We start from the raw sequence: 19,829 nt of genomic DNA on the forward strand, positions 1-19,829 counted from the left end.
GTAAATAAAGAGCAGGTCTCTAGCAAGAGCATTTAGAAGGCCAGGTATGGCCTGTGATGTGGAGCAAGTCTGCTCAAAGGAGAGTCAGGTTCAGGTCCTGCCATGTTACATCTCTGCTTATTAGAGAATTTCTCTGGCATCCTATATGGTCCCCCAAGACTGCCAAGAGTGATTTCTGAGTGCAGGGCCATGAGTAACCCTTGAGCACTGCAGGTGTGGCCCCAAAATCAAACAAAACAAAAAGCAAATGCAGCAGAAATGTAATCCCTTGACTGTTGTAGTAATTATTTGGCCTCATAGTGACTTAGGAGTCTGGTCATAGGAGTTGAAAAAAAGGGAGCATAGTCACACGATTAGATATACCTGAGGATGCTTCTCAGGCCCACACAGTTACTCAGCACATACTCACTTCTGTGTGTCATGTGGTACCCTTCCCTTTGCCCGGAGGCCTCTCACATGTTTTATTTTTTTATAGTTGTAAGACCGTGAGGTGCTCTTGATCCAGGAGAAGCTGTTCAGAGAGCCAGTTACTGAAAGAATAAAGATCAACATCTCTCTCCCACACCTTTATGCTGTCCAGGTTCACTGGTGTGATTGCCTAATCCAGTCATTGAACAAGATTCAGTAACACTAAGCACAGAAGGCCAAGTCACATGGGGCTGAGTCCCAGGTGCATGGAAGGAGGCAGGTCTGATTAAATGTCTATGTTACCTAGCAAAGAATCATGCTAGTTGTAGCAGAGGATGCAGTCATTCATTTATCCACCCAATGCTATTTAAACACCCTTTCAGGCCTTCGCTAATGTTAAATAAAAAAGCCTTTCCAACCTATGTTGTTCTGAGCTGAGTCCTCCCGTAGCAACAGTACTGGATGCTATTAGCATTATTCACTTGGTGGTGTACAGAAAGGCTAAGTAACAGTCCTCAGTGTTCACGATCTTTCCCTGAAGTCTGTGTGCACATCTTGGGCTTCACATATATAAACATAGGTACCTATGTTCACCTATGTTTGGGCTTCACACACTAACCTAGTTTATGTACCTGGACCAGACTGTCAGGAGTAGGCACCAACAAAAGCCAAGAACTTGACTATAGACTAAAGTTCTTCAACTTTGGTAAGAAACACATTATTTAATTTTTTTTTTTAATTTTTATTTATTTATTTATTTATTTATTTATTTATTTTTTTTTTTTTGTGGTTTTTTTTTTGGGTCACACCCGGCAGTGCTCAGGGGTTACTCCTGGCTCCATGCTCAGAAATTGCTCCTGGCAGGCACGGGGGACCATATGGGACGCCGGGATTCGAACCGATGACCTCTTGCATGAAAGGCAAACGCCTTACCTCCATGCTATCTCTCCAGCCCCGAAACACATTATTTAAAAATTTTAAACATTTGAGAACTTTAAAGCAGTTCTATTACAATTAGATGAAAAATAAAAATCATTATTGAAGAAAATGAAGTAGGAATTAATTCAAAATCCAGTTTTGCTACTCTTTGGGTCGGTGGTATTGCATTACAGATTTTTAAAAATTGTAGTCAATTTTACATCCAAAATAGATATTTTGGATCCTTTTAGGTAACTCTAAGTTGGTTTAGGAACATTGGATTTGAGATCATTCCTAGCAGGGCTTAGAGTGCTAGCGATGCAACCTGGGTCCATTATGTACAAGGCAAACACCCTACCTGCTATACTATCTCTTTGTCTCCCTTTTATAACCATTTTTAACTTTTTTCCTCATCTTATTTACTTACTTTATGGAGGTATTGTAGTTTAAAATAGTAGTAAAAATAATTTATAGTATTCCAAAATCCCTCCTTTTAATTCATTTCTTTTTACCACACCCAGCTGTACTCAGGGGTCACTCCAGCAGGCTCATGGAACCATATGAGATGCCGAGGATCGAACCCGGGTCAGCAGTGTGCAAGGCAAATGTCCTACCCACTATGCATTTTTCTGGATAAATTGTTTTGAACTGCTTTCTGACTGGTGTTGAAGAATTCAGAAAACAAAATGGGGTAATTTCCTCTGGAATAAATTGAAACCTGGACTTCCACAAAGAAGGATCCTGCCCCTCACTCTCAGTTCTGTGCCAAAATCCAGACATCCACAAGCAAGAACAGTTTGCTGTTTCCTTCCCCCTCTCTTTTTAATTGCAAATCTTTGCACTCATTTTTATCCTTTTAATGGCTCAGTCCTCAGCCCTATGCACAGGACCAAGCTGCATTCTGGTCCTAGCATCCCATATTCCCAAATGCAGAGCGAAGAACGAACCCTGAGCATTACTGGGTGTGGCCCCCGAATCTTCTCAGAGCTCAACGTGCCAGTTTTGGTTTCCTTTACCTCCAATTCTCAATCATTCACTGCTCTGCAATGTGGAAGAAAAATAAGGAAAACGAATTAGTTTCCTCTCCAGAAAGAAGCAACGAAGTGGATGGAGGCCTAGCTGGTCGTGTGTTGGGTGGATGGGATTCCTGCCTGCCTGAGAGGGAGTATATGCTGCCCTCTGCCGGTTCAAGTGAAACCAGACTCCTATGCAACTCTTCCCCACTCCCTGTGTTGGCTAGTCCCTTCCCTTTGCAGTTTGGTCTCCCAGAGCAAGAGCCTGTACCGCTAAAACACAAACACATTTATATATCATACAAATACTGTCACCAGCTTACCTTCTCACTACCATCTTGGATTCCCACATCTTTCCTTTCTTGTATCTATGCAGATTCCCAAACTTCACCGAAAAACAAACAAACAAACAAACAAACAAACAAACAGAAAAATGATCTCATTGCTGGGAGCCAAAACTCTAGTAAGGCTCTGTTTTGACGTTGCACATGGCGGACATGGATTTGATCTCTGGCATTCCAGATGGTGATATGAGCACTGCCAAGTTTATCCCTAAATGTAGAACCATCAGTAATCCTCGAGAATCACCAGGTGTGCCCCCAAACAAAACAAAGTTTGCTGCTTGTGATTAACTCTGGGAACTCAGATACTCGCACACACCATCCATGCTCATAAGACATGATGGCAGAAGACCTATATTCTTTTCTACCCATTTGAATCAAAATACTTTATTGTTCTTCTCTGTGCTGAAAAACACACTGGACAATGCATGAAACAATGGCAATGAAATAATGGCTACTCTTCTAAAGGTCTCACAATTCTGATCCAAGCAGGGAAGAAGTTCTGAAAGATGGTAGCACAGGATCCGTTGTCATCTTTTAGAGGTGCCAACCTCTGGACAAGAAGGGGGCACAAGAAATCATTACTGACCAATGGGAGTCCAGAGCAAGTCATCTTTCTGATCTATGGGAACAGGAAAACCCTCCAAGTTCATAACAAGACATTTTCCCAACTTTCCTCCCTCAAATTAGGTCCCCACCCATTTAGATGACTGTTGATTTGACATCTATATTGATGCACTAGGCACTGTACTATACTCTGCGACAGTAGTAGTGAACCAAACACATAAGCCTTTCAGTCCATAGGAAAAATATATCACACATACAAAGATAATTATATGCCAACCAAGATCTTCCTCAAGTTTATACTCTGGTTTGCTTCAGAGATGGGGAGGTAGAGAGAGAGAGAGAGAGAGAGAGAGAGAGAGAGAGAGAGAGAGAGAGAGAGAGAGAGAGAGAGACAGAGAGAGAGAGAGAGAGAGACAGAGAATGAGACAGAGACAGAGACAGAGACAGAGACAGAGAATGGTTCGAATCCCGGCATCCCATGAGCCTGGCAGGAGCAATTTCTGAGCTTAGAGCCAGGAGTAACCCCTCAGTTCTGCTGGGTGTGACCCAAAAAAAAAAAAAAAAAAAGACCAGTACAAGGGCTAGAGAGATAGTACAGTGGGTAGAGCTCTTGCTTTGAATGAAACTGCTTTAGGTCCAATCCCCAGCACTATATATGGTCCCCTAAGCCTTGCTAGCAGTGATCCCTGAGCTAGAAGTAGGCCCTGAACAGTTCCAGGATTATTCCAAAAATGAAAAAGAAACCAACATAAATATGGATTTTCCCCAAGCTCTTGGCCTTTGATGGAGTTGAAAGAAGGTTAGGTTGAAACAGGATGGAGAATGAGATTGGTAGAAAAGGGGAGCAGATAGTTGTGAACATTTACAAAGTTTCACCAAGGGCCGGAGTGATAGTATAGCGGTAGGGTGTTTGCCTTGCACAATACTGACCCAAGTCTGACCTCAGTTCGATCCCCCAGCATCCCATATGGTCCTCCAATCCAGGAGCAATTTCTGAGCACATGGCCAGGAGTAACCCCTGAGTGTCACTGGATGTGACCAAAAACAACAAAAAACAAAGTTTCACCAAGATTTCCTCAATACCCTGCTTTGACTTAGGTGGAAAGAGCCCTCAGGTACTCTGTCACTGGTTCTAGTCATCTAGTCAAATTCCCCTCTCATTTGGAAACAAAAGTAATACTCACTGAACACTTGATCCTAGGTTCTGGGGAATGAATGAAGAAGTTAGTGAGCAGCTTATGCCAACTCTACCTTGGTACTAAATCCAGAATTTTCTTACCATTATCAGAAATTCTTAGGCTGACAAGGTCGAACCAAGGCCCAATTTTGTCCTCAAATATCTTCCATATTACCTTAGCCTTATTGGCAACCCTTTTCTCCTACTAACCCTAATCAAGTCTAGGATCAGCTAGGTCTAGGACCAACTAGAAAAAGGACTATGGATTAGTTGGAGATCATTTTCCTTACATGTTTGAAGTCCTGTGTTCAATCACTTGTAGTGCCAAAACAAAAAAAAGATTCTTAGTTGTACCCATGTTCATGAGTTTAATTATATAAGCTAAGCTTACATAGTTGGGGCTGTGATGAGAAAAAGGTAGAAGGCAAGAAATTCTCATGCTACAGTTTAGACTCCAGCTCCAGTAAAGGCTTGTGAAACCTCACTGGAAAGTATAGAGCACAAGAACCTGCCACATATCTCTTCTATTTGTCATTTGTCTCTTCCTCAAAGCATCAGGATGAGACACCCAACCTGATCCTCCAGAGAGCCAGTATTTCCCTTTTGAGTCCTCCTGAGCAGACGTTGGACATAAGAGAGACTGAGATGAGAGTCGTTTTTTGTTTATTTAAGGCTGCTGATTGATTCTAGCCAGGTGCCATGCTTTGATAATGCTTTTTCATTGTCTTCCTTTTGAAATGATCCCATGAGAGCCTTCCTCATCCCAACCCTGCTCTCACCTCCTAACCAAGGAGCAATAAATCTCCATCCAATAATAGAGTGCTTCCCGCCAACAGCTCCTCTGTGGCAATTTTTATTCCCAACTGATAAATAAGACACAGATCCCAGCTGCTTGAGAACAAGCGAGAGTGCACAGGAGAGTGTGCCTAGACTCAGAACTCTCTCATCACTCTTGTACTAACTGCCCCCAAAATTCCGCTCTGCGAGTCACGAGTTTTCATCATTTTTCCTAGTACCTGTATTTCATGAGGTTAAAAAAAAAATAAACAGCTTCTGTCAAATGTAACCCACAGTACTCTCAGAAGTAATTATTAAATAACTCTTTTGATCCAATTTTCAGTTTCATTCTTAGGAACCAGCTGTTGGGAGCACTGAAAGAGGTCAACTATTCATTGCATAGATAGTTAACAAATAAATGTGGTGCCCTTGTCCCTGGGCTAGAGTGCTAAATATAGCTAACGTAGGGTTCTTTCCTTGAAGAGTCTAAAGCTTAAGAGCTCTGCTTCTGACATTTTCCCCTTTATAATCTTATCTGCATATATGGGCTGGAGTACATGCTTTGCATGCAAGAGGCCCCACATAGTCCCCAAAGCACTGTGGATGATATGGCCTCCTAACGATTAACAAAACCTTTTACATAAAATGATAAAAGTGAAAAATACTGCAAATTAGGTAAGGAAAAAAATTACCCTAAATTCAGATGACATTTTATAAATTGCAGGGCAGGGCTATATCTTACTACCTCTGTATGCACAGAAAGTTGTCAAGGCCCAGATTAGACCACAGGATCAGGTGCTTTGTGAATGGGGGACACCTTCTGCCTCCACACCCTGTGAAAAAAAAAAAAACACAACTGCTGGACATCTGTGTCCTCTCTCTAACTACAGAATGATGGATATGGAAGGTGTCCCCCACCACACCTAAACCTGGAGTGGGTATCATGGATTTCTTCACAAACCTAAGGAGATGGGCCACTCAGCAAGTTTACTGGCTGTTTCTATTGTTGTTTATCTCAATCAATCCTTCCCCCACACCCTACATAATCCCACATCTCCACACAAAGGGGCTCCCCTAAGTGTGGGAAAGCAGCAGTTTTGACCAGGTACCCCAGGTCCTCTTCTGTCTGCTCTCTAGAACTCGGCAGAATGGTTTGGTTTGTCAGAGATCAGTTTCCGGGAATCAAGGGAACTTAACTTGGGGTGTTCCCCTGGCCTGGCTATACGTGGACTCACCTGAGGCGGCTCTCAAGCCCACTGCCATATGCCTTCAAAGCCATCACAAAGCAAAGTATCTGGGCCATAGACTCAGGCCCAAGGTCTGGAAAAGTAATGACTGACACAAGGGCTGAGCAACTCAGTGGACTTTGGAGATAGCAGATGATCTGCAGTGGCCATGGACCTAGAGATCCAGAGGGCTTAACACTCAGACCTAGAACATAGCATGACCATTCTCTGCAGTCACTTTATGAGAACACTCTATTGTGGGAGAGGGCAGTAGGTTTGTCAAGGGGAACACAGTGGAGGAAATACCATCTGGCTAAGTACACACAGGGAGCATGTTCCATGCAACATGCAAATGCAGGAAGGTTCATGGGGCAGAGTGAGGCCAGTGAAGTTTGTGGGCTTTCTGGCTTTGGTTTCGTTTGGGGGCCACATTCAGCAGTGCTCAGGGGCTGAAATGTGTGCTTCAGCCCTTTGAGTTCTCTTCCCAGTCTCTCTGAGTTCATTATGGAAATTTTGTAAGATAAACTATTGGTAGAGACAAGCCACTTTAACAATAGTCTATTAACTCATTATAATGAGTTCCTCTTTATTGAACTCATTGAACACTGTGATTCGGCAGGCCCGGGGCATGGTACTTGGCATACATGATTTCATTTTGTTCTGATGATAGCACTGCACTGGGCATTTCTAGCCCTGTTTGATAGTAGAGGAGATAGGTGCTGAGAGGTTTCAACTAAGTGCTATAGTATGCTGTCCAACAAAGGCTAGACTGCTTTCTCAGACTCTGAAGCCTATATTTTTTAATGCTTTGGGAATTGGACTTTAATGATCTGAGGGGAGAAGATTTCAGAGCAATCTTTCTCTCAAGAAGAGAGAACATTTATGCAATTGCCAAAATGGGTGAAATCTTCCTTCTGTGGATTCTTGGTGTCAGGCGGATGAGCTAATACAAATTCAGCAGAAAGTGGCCTGACAGGGCAGCTCCCACCTTGGATTTCTCCCCTTTATAACAATGGGCTAGAACAGCATTTTTCAACCTTTTTTTGTGCAAAGGCACACTTTTTTTTTTTTTTTTTTGATTTTTGGGCCACACCCGGTAATGCTCAGGGGTTAATCCTGGCTATGTGCTCAGAAGTTGCTCCTGGCTTGGGGGACCATATGGGACACCGGGGGATCGAACCGCGATCCGTCCAAGGTTAGCGCAAGCAAGGCAGGCACCTTACCCTTAGCGCCACCGCCCGGCCCTAAAGGCACACTTTTTTTGGGGGGGTCACACCCGGCAGTGCTCAGGGGTTACTCCTGGCTCTATGCTCAGAAATCGCTCCTGGCAGGCTCAGGGGACCATATGGGATACCGGGATTAGAACCACCAACCTTCTGCATGCAAGGCAAACTCACTACCTCCATGCTATCTCTCCGGCCCCAGGCACACTTTTTCATGAAAAAAATCATGAGGCATACCACCATTAGAAAATGTTAAGGGCCCGGAGAGATAGCACAGCGGTGTTTGCCTTGCAAGCAGCCGATCCAGGACCAAAGGTGGTTGGTTCAAATCCCGGCGTCCCATATGGTCCCCCATGCCTGCCAGGAGCTATTTCTGAGAAGACAGCCAGGAGTAACCCCTGAGCACTGCTGGGTGTGGCCCAAAAACCAAAAAAAAAAAAAAAAAAAAAAAAGAAAATGTTAAAAAATTTAACTCTGCGCCTATATTGACTATATATATAAAGTAATTCTCTTGAATAGGAATTAAATAAGCACAAAGAAATTATTTTATAATTACTCTATATGAAAAACAAAGTATTTTTGAATTGTTCATACTTCTGTTTACTTAGTGCAAAATCTACTGTGATGTCTCCTTCTATTAGTGTAACAGTGACACCAGAGCCAATTATAGTCTGTAACACTTGACTTTGGCTCACAAACAGACCTACCTATTTGTGAGCCGAAGCTGCATATTGCAGATGAAATCGGAATTTTTCCCATGGTACACCATACAATATCTCACGGCACACTAGTGTGCCATGGCACAATGATTGAAAAACACTGGGCTAGAAGGCCTGGGTTTCAAACTCTAGGTGGATGCTTGGGACAAGAGGAGCTACACGTAGTTGGGACGTTTTCTTCTTCCCTTCACCTGTATAAACTGCCTTTAGCAGAATTTGGCTTGAGTGGAAGAGAGGACACATGTGAAAAGAATTTCTGATGAATGTCACTGACCTTTCTGATATGATGGATGTCAGGTGCTCTGATTTTGAAAGTGGGTGACACTGGAAAGAATAGTGGTCACCAAGCTGCTGTAGTGTGTATCGTGCTGTAGCTGCTGTAATGTAGTGTCTAGGCAGAAAGGAAAGGAGCTAAGGAGACAGAGGGCAGAAGGGCCAGATGTGGCCATCAGGGTGGGGGAGTTTTTAGGCAACCTGTCTGGGCCTGGACCATTCCCAGGGACTGTGTATTAGCACTGAGATTCCTCTGGGAAGCTATGTTTAATTCCTGCTGTTATAGGGACTGATCTCATGCATGGCTGCAAGTAGCAGAGTCCAGCTCTGCGTCATATGTGCTTTTATCTCAGTAAAGTGAATACCCTCTTCTCTTTAAGTACCTTGAGGTTTAAGTAGTTTTTCTCTTTCTTTATGTCTTTCAGATCTTAAACCCCAATTTCATCCAAGAAGGTGAGTTAAAAAGTGACAGAATTGAGAGCCAGTGTTAGTGAAGGAAAGCAAGGCCATTACTGGGCTTTTAATGGTGAAGTGGACATCTATGCTCTGGACAGGAGGTGGTGTTTGTGACCTACAAATGGGGTGACAAAGATCATTGTAGAATGGGATCTAATCTTGGTGAGAGGAGCTGATGCAATAAAACAGTGGATAGGGTGCTTTCTTTGTATGGGGCTGCCTTGAGTTTGATCCCCAAACTCCCATCTGGTCCCCTGAATCCCACCAGGAGTGATTTCTGAGATCTAGGAGTAAGCCATAAGCACTACTATGTGTAACCCCCTTAGATATTATGTGTTTAAAGACTAAATTGTTAGTTTAAAGACTAAAGGGACAGTGTCCTTTATATTAAATTTCCCAGCATATCTATCTGAATCATAACATGGGAAACTGCTTCCCTATGCCTTTGTTTTTTTTTTTTTTGTTTTGTTTTGTTTTGGGGTCACACTTGATAGGTGCTCAGGGATTATTCGTGTCTCTGCACTCAGGAATCAGAGCTACAGACTTGGTAGACCATATGAGATACTAGAGATTGAACCTGGGTCAGCTGTGTGCAATGCTAACCCTCTACCCACTGTACTATTGCTCTGAACCCTTCTCTGTGTTTTTTAACTTATGTGCAATGAATATTTATTACACTTTTCAAAGAAGCACAGATGACTGCAGCCTTAGGCCAAAGGTTATGTGATTTCTGCTAAGTGGGCTGTGGGCATGCGTGATGCTAAGTATCGGAAGGATGCAAATTTACATTGTTTTAATCATAGTGGCCCCAGAGTTCCTTTTGCCCTTGGTGGATGTGACCTGCTTACTCGGGGACACAGTGATGCTACAATGCAAAGTGTGTGGGCGTCCAAAGCCCACCATCACCTGGAAGGGTCCAGACCAGAACATTCTTGACACTGACAACAGCTCAGCCGCCTACACCATCTCTTCCTGGTAAGCTAATGACCGTGTGCTAGCATGCAAACCCACCCACCTACCCACCCACACACACACACTCTCATACACACACCTGCACCTCAACACAGCAGCAGGAGCTACATCCTAAAGGCAGATCTGCTCTGCTGTCTCAATCTCTAGAATAGTGCTACCTGGGAACCTTCTATAAAACAAAGGGCCTGGCAGGTCCAATCACATATGTACTCATATGACGTCAGAGCCTTAGATGTGCGCACACACAGCACACAGTGGTATATTCTCACAACAGTTCAACAATGTACTCTCAGGACCAGGAAAAGTATGCAAATGTCTGGGCCACCTGCCTTGCAGGCATGAGGCCCCAAGTTTGATTCCTAGCATCATATAATCCCCTGAGCACAACCAGGTTTGCCTTGGGTGGTCACCAGCATCCCTCAGCATTATTATATTGTAGGGCCCAACCACTGACCTCTTAGGCCTAGTCTTGACTTCCAGGCTCCCTGAGCACTGCATGGGAAGGCCCCTGCCCCAAAAAGTACCTACTTGTAACCTCCCTACATTGTCCTCACACTAGAATATCCCCAGGAGAGTTTCCTAATGCATCCTCTAATTCCCATTGATGTGGACTCAGGACCGGTGCTCACAGAAGTGTAGCCCAGCATGGCACTCTGAGAGGGGGGCATTGGGCTAATCTCAGTCTCTCACACCTGCCTCTCAGCCTGACATCTGATCCTGGCCATAGACAGAGACACACACCTGAGAGTGAGAAGAAAAGTTGAAAAGGCTGTGTTACCTGTAACCACAACAAAAGACATTGTTTTGATGTGAGACTTTATATTTTAAGTCAAGCATGAGCCAGATTCCCTACGAGCTTTGCTTAATCCCATCTCACAGTCTGTTTCATAATTATTCCCTAAGAATCTGAAAAGATCCTACCTGGGGTAGGAATGGGGTCCTCAAATCCCAGTTATCCAGGGTTCTTGTGCCCTTTAGCTCCTATGAAATAGGTGTATGGAAGCCTTCCTGAGAGCAATTTCCTTAGAAGAAAACAGAAGGACTTAGTCTAAACTGTGCCATAAACTGTCATTGCTTAAACTTTGGTCATGACCCCATTGGGGGGGTCACATAATGGGAGGGGTATCTAAAATTTGATAACAGGGAAAGGTTTCTGAACATGTATATGAACTCAAAATTGGTTGTGTGATGAATCCAAGGAAGTTTGAACAGCACTCACACATGCTCCCTCTGGTGCAAAGAGAGGGTGAGGGAGAAATTTAAGAAACCCTGGACAGAAAAAATGAAAACACAGTCATGGGCAGAGCCCTCTACAAAAAAAGAGATTTAAGCAAACTAAACTGGACTGCCTCCCAGCACTCAGTATTTCCTGCTGCTAAGTATGAATGATGTGCTTCTGCTTCTGAGGCACACACAGTCAGAGTCCTGAATGCTTAGGAAAATTGCGTGAAGAAACATGGAGAATAAAAAAAAAAAAACCTCATTTCCTAACTCAATGCCTACGTGTTTATGCAAGTAAAAAGCCTTCCTGCAGGGTCCCAGGCTGGATTCTGAAACATCAGAGCTCCATCTAGTTTGTTTTGTGTTTGGGTTGTGTGCAGTGAGGGCTCAGCAAAGAGCTGCGATTCACTAGGACTTCAGCTCCCTGAAGGAGGTCTACCTGGGACTTCTGAAGTAAACCCACTTGGGCTCTCTGCAGCAGTAACTGGGATACATGAAGATCACTCTCCCCTGGGGAATTGGCTTATATATTTATTCAGCAGCATATTTTTGTTGGTCCCACATGTAGAATCTGAACTATTCAAACATGTCTGTTCTTTCGTCTTTCCATTTTCTGGGGCTCTCGAATACTAATTTTAAGACTAAAACTATTTTAGGGCCAAGTTATGTGATATTGTGAACCCGAGTGTGTGTAGAACTTTGTAGATTTCCATCTATCTTCTAATTCTGACCTATTTAACTCCTTCACTCCTCACAAACTGGAGAGATTAGCCTGGCGATTTTCTTCCTCTATCAGGAATAGGAGCCACCTAAAAACCAGTAGTCACTAACGAGCTCTGTGAGGTGGTGGCAGAAGAGAGACCAGACCTGATGCTGGGTTACATGGCACTGGGTTAAATGGGCCGGCTCTGGGGATTGTACCTGCCAGTGCATTGTCCTCAGACCAATCTCATAATGCTGAGGCCCATCATGAAATGGGTCTGAGAACATCCATTTGGTATCTCTCAGCGATTCAGGGGAGATCACCCTGAAGATCTGTAATCTGATGCCCCAAGACAGTGGAATTTATACCTGCATCGCAGCCAATGACCACGGGACTGTGTCGACTTCAGCCACGGTGAAAGTACAAGGTACAGGCAGTTCATACTTTTCAAAGCATTTTTTTAATTTTTATTAATAGACTTAAAATGTACCACCCCAGCTCAGATGTAGTTATAATCTGATAGTGTTAAAAGTATATTTGGGGTAGGGGCTGGGGAAATAGTTCAGGGGTTATCTCAGATATGCACCTACCCCAGCATCACAGGTGTTTCTACATCCCCTCCACACCCTTTCCAGCACCACCAGATGTAGCCCTTCAGGCTCTTCGCCATCTCTGTAGTGTAGTGGCTTAGGAATCCTCAGAACTGCAGGTCCCAAGCAGCGCTGCAATCTTGAGCCCTAGCATTAAACCCACTGGCCCAATTGTCTAAGTTGGGCCTGGAGGGGCCCCAGATTCCCTGAACACTGGGAGGCTCACCCCAAAATAAAAATTTTAAGTACAGTCAAGAACCAGAGACAGTTCAAGTGTTAGAGCACAAGCATAGCAGATACAAACCTGAGTTCAGTCCCATACACACAGCACACTGCCAGGTATTGTCAATACCTAGTGGTTCACCCCAGTACCACCCAGAATCGCCCTGTCACCCTCAGTCCCTCTGAATATGACTCCTATAATAAAACACATTAAGATATGCAACAAAAAACTTAAAAAGCACAATAAATCACATACATTGGTAAACAACCAATCCCTAGAACTTTTTCATCTGATAAAACGAAAACTCTTGCCCCCTCCCCTCCATCTCCAAGCCACAGTAACCACTACTCTCTCTGACACAATGAATTTGTGTTGATTAGCCCTTTAAAGGGAAACTTGTGAGGTTCCCTGAGCCCTAGGGAAGAAAAAGAATCCACTCTGAAAAGCCCAAATCTCTAGCCAATCGGAATGAAAGCGGTCTTTGCGACGAGATCTTCTGGCCCACCACCCACATTCTAAGCAAGGTTTGCCCTTTAGCTAGCCTGAGACAGCACCTCTGGTAGCTGGTATAGCTCCCAGGCCTCTCCTAACCTAGAACAGGATGTGCCAATTAGAGAGAAAATCAGAGAGTTGGTGCGAGAACAGAGCAGGTGTCCTTCCACCTTGGCATCTATTTCCAGGATCTAAAGAAATATCTGAGCTTTCATTTCTGTCCCACAGGTGTTCCAGCAGCCCCTAACAGGCCCATTGCCCAGGAGAGAAGCTGCTCGTCTGTAATTCTGCGCTGGCTGCCGCCATCCAGCACAGGAAACTGCACCATCTCGGGCTACACTGTGGAGTATAGAGAGGAAGGTATGTTCCTCTGACCCTCCCTCCTGCCTAACCTGGTGGGGACCTTCAGAGCCACAAAACTGTTGTTGTGCATGCCTTCCTCCCTTGGAACCTTCTAGTATATGGGCCTCAGGGCCAGACCCAGACACCTTCTGAGAGGTACTGGGATGAATTCTCTGCATCTCTTCATGCCTAGCCACTTCACAGGTACAGGAAGGCAGTTCTGGAGTTTAGGAAGTCTAAAGGGAAATGGGAGGATGGAGGTATTACAAGCACTTGAACTCAGGTTGGCTAAGTTAATCTTTCCCCCTAGAGTTAAAATAACGGTAGCAGATTAGAGTTTTATTTCTTCCCCCTTGAGAAAATTGGAAGAGTGAACACATAGTTACTTTTATTGCCATATTAGGCTTTATTCTTTAATATCTTGCATTTACATGCTCCGATTGCCTATATTTCTTCAGCAGTTCAACATAGTTTTTTTTTTCTTCATTCCCATGACCAATATCCCAAGTGTCCCTCTTCCCCGCCCCACACTGGCATGTACTCTATACAGGCTTTCTACTTCCCTCATTCAGTCACATTTTGTTATGATAGTTCTCATTGTAATTATTTCTGTGCCTGCAACCAACAATCTCTGTGGTGAGCTTCATGTTGGGAGCTGGATCCTCCAGCTACAAAATAGTAACATTTGTACTATTTATATAGTAAATTTATATAGTATATATAGTAAAATTTATATAAAAATTATAGTAACAACTTGGATGTAATTATACTAACAAATTGGATATAATTAACACATTGTGATATATAATATAGTCACATATATGTTATTGATGGATTGGCCTAATTTAAGTATGAAATTGGCCTTTAAAATTGCTCAAAGGGGGATGAATTGAGTACAAGATGGGTAAGGCTCTTGTTTTTCATTTGACTAACCTGGGTTCAATCTCTGGTATCACAAATGGTTTTCTGAACCATGTCAGGAGTTGAGACTTAGAAGTAAGCCCTGAGTACCTCTGAGTCTGGACCCAAAATAGCAAAACAAAATAACACCTGAAACCTAGTTCTTGATTTGAAGCAAGAAACTTCCAGCTGGCAAAAATTGTTACAAACATTTTGGAGCCACAGCAGCAATTCATAATGGGTGGAAAGCAACTATCTCCTGGGACATCCAAACTGTGATCTGGACCTGCCTACCTGTGACCTGAGCTCATTTTCTTCTGTCAGACAGGCCCTGTGCAGTTGTCTGGAAGTTTCTTTCTTCTTTCTTCTTAGCCCTTAGTGCCCTGTATGAGGACAGAGGTGTAAATGCTCGGTTGGGAGACATATTTGGTCAGACTCCCAATTACTTCAGAATTATTCAGTTCTATTCTGTGAATAAGCTGTTATCAGGAAAATGGTTTCATTGCTCGGTGCTGAGTTTTTTTCAGCTAAAGAGAGAGATACTCTTTCCTTTAGAGAGAGTATTACGTGAAGATGTCTTCCATCATAGTTTATGTTATGTTTGAATAACACACCTGTTGCACCATTATCAAATGCATATTGTTCTCTTGTTTTATTATGAGGATATGATATATTCTCTTGCCTTACAACTATTTTGCTCCATTTTTCTCTCTAAATCCTGGATGCATTTTAAATATGTGTGTGCAAAGGAACCAAATCTATAAAACCAGCTGCCTGCACCCTCTCATGATACTTTCAGTCATTGAGGGAATTGAAAGCAAACTGCCCTGTTGGCCTACTGTTCTCAGAGCTTTCTGTTATAACCTGTCCCTTAAATGAAATATGTCATTTCCCTTTATTGGTTCACGGTCCTTTAATGTGGTGTCTTTCTGGCCCTATCTCCCCACGATGCTCCCCTGTATAACTGTGCACAGGTTCCCAGGCCTGGCAGCAGTCAGTGGCTTCAACTTTGGACACATACCTAGTCATTGAAGACCTCAGCCCAGGGAGTCCTTATCAGTTCCGGGTCAGTGCCAGTAATCCCTGGGGGATCAGCCTTCCCAGTGAACCTTCGGAGTTTGTGCGGCTTCCAGAGTACGGTGAGTCTCAGCCAAGCCAGAACCTCCCAGTGGATTTGGCCAAGCCCCTGGCTAGCTGTCCCACACTCCCCAGCCCTAGATATTCCTGGGCACAGCAGAGCATCATGCAGGGAATACCTGCACTGCAGTCAAGGAACCAATCAGAAGCCCATGGAGGAGGAGCTCCTTGAAGGCTGACTTCCAGTATCCAGGAGCAAAATCCATGATCTTCCTTTTAAGCCTATAATCCTGGGCCTGCCAGACTCTGGGAACCAGAGAGGCAGCATAGTCTCGAGCCACCTGTGGAATTGGCCATGGTCCCCATGCTTTGGAACTAGAACACCTGTCCTCCTTTGGGAGCCCCAGTGAGCCAGGACTCTGTCCCTAAGCATTTGGGACAGGCATTTCCCTGCTCACCAGCTGTAAATGGAGTTGAGAGCCTGGCCGAAGAATATCAGAATCAGTTAAGTTGTTCTTTGCTTTTGGAGGGTGGTGGTTGTAGGAGGACACTCAGCAGTACTCCAGGTTTACTCCTTGCTCTGCATTCAGAAATCATTCCTGGCTCAGCTCAGGGACTTTCTGGGGTGCTGGGGATTGAACCCAGGTCAGCCACCTGCATGGCAAGTACCCTGCCCACTATACTATCATGCCAACATCAGGAATGATGAGAGTTCCCACCTCACCTACCCAGGAAGTCTTTATCAAGGCAGTTACATTTTGATAGAGATGTGTTGAGAAACTAACAAACAGGTGTCTAGCTCCTTGTGAATATTTCCTAAATCTGATACTTATTTTCTTGTCCATTTACTATCTCACCAAGTCACCAAGGCCCAGAGACATTTTGAAAGAGGAAAAGTGCTAACATAAAGAAATTTGCCATAAGATGTTGCCCCTAAACAAAACAAAACAAAATAAACAAAAACAAAAAACTGCAGAGACAGAATTAGTATAGTATAGTGAGTAGAGTAGAGTAGAGTAGATAGGGCTCTTGCTTTGCAGGCATCCAACCCAAGCTGGCTTTCTAGAACCCCATACAAACCCCTGAGCCCTGCTAAGAGTGATTCCTGATGACAATCAAGGTGTAAGTCCTGAACATCACCTACTATGGCCAAAACACAATCATCACCACAAAATAAAAATCTGCAAGTAATTCTAGAGATAGGTTGTAAAGAAAGCAGACAGGCACATTTGCCTTACTGACACAGGTCTAATCCCAAACACTACAGATGGTCCCTTGAACCCACCAGGAATGATTACTGAATGTAGCTGGATGTGGCCTGACCCCTTTCTTCTCCCACTTTCCTCCAAATAAGGGAAAGAAATCTTCAGTGGGGCACAAAGTGAGAGGGTCACTGCTGAGACCCTAGGTCTCCAGAAATCCCACTTTACCAGCACCCGTACTGAGGCTCCATTTACCTCCCTCCCCATGACCTTGTTCCTACAGTCTTGTAGCTCATAAACCTTAGTCTGAGAGCTGTTTCCATGGGATTTGGTCTCCTAAGCTGTATGAATCCTTAGCCTATCTGTGTCCCAGTAGCCTGAGGGAACCGTGGTTATAGTTGTTAAGGCACCTGGGGTCTTTGCTTTTTGTGGGCCTTAATTGCCAGCAGACAGCGTGTGTGTGTGTGTGTGTGTGTGTGTGTGTGTGTGTGTGTGTGTGTGTGTGTGTGTGTGTGAATAAACCCTTTTCACAAAGTGTTGCTAAGATTGTTTGGGGACAAATTGGGTTATTGGAGTTATCAAAGACCATATTCCCACTTGGAAGGGGGTAAGAAAATTCATGGCTATCCATCAGAAGATCTATGGCTCTTCTTCCCTGCTTTGCCTGTCACTCCCCCTCTCCCTGTACAGCCCTCGGGCTCACTGGCTTTTTTCAGCCTTCTAAGTGTTTCAATTTATCCATTTTGGTGTTTTTTTTTTCACCCAATTTCTGTTTTAAATCACCCAAAAGCTGCATTTCTGAGGCCCCTGCATTTATTCTTTGTTTCCTTAGATGGCACAGGGTATCTAACCTCATCATCTCACTTTCTGTCAGATGAGATTTTTAAAAATAACTCTGCAGAGGATTGCAGCATTTTTCCACTGCATGGGACTCCATATTTAGTTAAGAGCTTTGCACTGGGGCCTTGCTGAAGCTTTCCTGATGACCTTTGCCTGTTCTTACACGACATCCTCAGTATTAAAATATCTCTTTCTCAAAGATGCTGCTGCTGATGGTGCCACCATTTCTTGGAAGGATAATTTTGACATGGCTTATACTGAACTCAATGAAATTGGAAGGTAATGACTCAATTTTCTATTCATTTCTTCACACACAGCAAAGTCAATCAAAAACAGTGGCTTGTTTTTGGTGTTTTTTTTTTGTGTTGTTTTTGGTGTTTTTGCTGTCTAGGTCTAGTTTTAAAAATTGTAATACTATGTCTTTTCTCTGACTTCCTAAGTTTCACGATACATTTATCAACTTTGGTCTTTTTTTTTCTTGTAGAAGAATTTAAAATTCAGGGGACTAGAACATAGTAGGCTGAGCACTCACCTTGCACATGGCCAACTAAGGTTCAGTCCCTGGTATCCCATATGATGCCATCAGAAATAACTCCTGCATGCAGAGCCAGGAGTAACCACTGGGTAATTCTGGGTGTGCCATCCAAAGGAAGGAAGGAAGGAAGGAAGGAAAGAAGGAAGGAAGGAAGGAAGGAAGGAAGGAAGGAAGGAAGGAAGGAAGGAAGGAAGGAAGGGAGGGAGGGAGGGAGGGAGGGAGGAACTTAGGAACTTAATACAACTTTCCATGTTGTATTTTTGTTTTGATTCAGTTTCCAATATCTTTCTGGATTTACAATTGTAAAGGAAATAGGTTCTAAATTTCTAATGACTTTTGGTTTGTGCTGTTGGGCCACACTAGTCAGTACTTAGGGGTTATTCCTGGCTCTGTGCTCAGGAATCACTTCTAGCGGTGCTCCAGAAACCATATGTGATCCCGGTGAATGAACCCAGGAACCCAGGATAGCTGCATGCAAGGCAAATGCCCTACCAATTGTAATATTGATCTGGCCCCAATGTAATATTGATCTGCCCCCAATATATTTTTAAAATGATCTTTGTGGACTGGAAAGGTCATACAATGGGTAAGGTGCTTGCCTTGAATGCGGCCCACTCAGGTTTGATCCCTGGAATTTCTAAAACAAACAAAAAGTTTCCTTTTGATATTGATTTCTAAGTTAATTGAACTGTGGTTGAAGAAATTTTTCTATACTATATCGATTCCTGTGCACTCTGCTGTGTGGCATGAGACACAGCAGATGTCTCGGGACTCCTCTCTGCTGTTCTGCAGCCTGGGTTTTAGTTCCTCTCTGCCATTATTCTCCAAGGACTTGCCTTCTTCAGAGGTGAGTGTCCACTCACAAGCTATGAGGCTGCTCTCTGCTGGGTGGCCTGAAACACAGCAGACATCTTGGGCCTTCTCTCTGCTGACCTGCAGCCTGGAATTTAGTTTCTCTCTGCCATTGTCCCCCGAGGGCTCATATTCTCCAGTGGTGAGTGTCCCACCCACAAAGTGTGGAGCTGGAGGAGTGCAGTCACTCAATTTCTCGATCTTTTAGCCAATGAACACCACCACAACACGTAGAAAATTTCACAATACAAGTGTTACAATGGGGAAACAATGCAGGCCAACACCAGACATTGAGAATGTAGATGAACTCTCTCATGATCTGAAAACTGCCAACCACTTAGTCTCTCAGATATGGAGTTTAGAGAGAAAACATGAAGGACGGTCATAGAACTAAAAGAAAGCATAGATTGAGTTTAACTTAACACAAATAAGAATCAAGAGGATATGAAGATAGAAATCAGAAAACTCAGAATGAAATAACGGTCTGAAAAACTCAGCAGACAAATAGAAAACCTCAATAGAAAGTCTCTCCAACAGGGTAAAAACAGCTGAGGATAGTCAGTGAGCTGGAAGATGAAATGCATAACAACTTCATACAGCAGAAGAGATTGAAAAAAAGCCTTAAAGCAAGTGATCAGACAATGGAAAATTTACGCAAAGAATGTGAACAGATGAAAATAGAAATCTTTTATAAGCTCAACAGAAACAACTTAAGAATCATTGGAGTCCCAGAGACCCAGAAAGAAAATCCCCAGGAAGAATCAGCAGTCAAGGCTATCATT

At 43.6% G+C, this 19,829-nt stretch overlaps 1 protein-coding gene across 1 annotated transcript in view; it reads left to right on the forward strand.

Annotated features, from left to right (window-relative positions):
* The window catches only part of LOC126026171 (kalirin-like), a 146,719-nt gene that overhangs the window by 105,402 nt on the left and 21,488 nt on the right, over positions 1-19,829 (forward strand). The window contains exons 18-23 of the mRNA XM_049785871.1: positions 9,068-9,095; positions 9,902-10,073; positions 12,300-12,421; positions 13,528-13,659; positions 15,516-15,680; positions 17,861-17,939. Coding sequence (XP_049641828.1) covers positions 9,068-9,095; positions 9,902-10,073; positions 12,300-12,421; positions 13,528-13,659; positions 15,516-15,680; positions 17,861-17,939 — 698 coding nt within the window. The remainder of the gene's footprint in view (positions 1-9,067; positions 9,096-9,901; positions 10,074-12,299; positions 12,422-13,527; positions 13,660-15,515; positions 15,681-17,860; positions 17,940-19,829) is intronic.

The sequence above is a fragment of the Suncus etruscus genome, chromosome 13 (genome assembly GCF_024139225.1).
Source record: "Suncus etruscus isolate mSunEtr1 chromosome 13, mSunEtr1.pri.cur, whole genome shotgun sequence".
NCBI lineage: Eukaryota > Metazoa > Chordata > Mammalia > Eulipotyphla > Soricidae > Suncus > Suncus etruscus.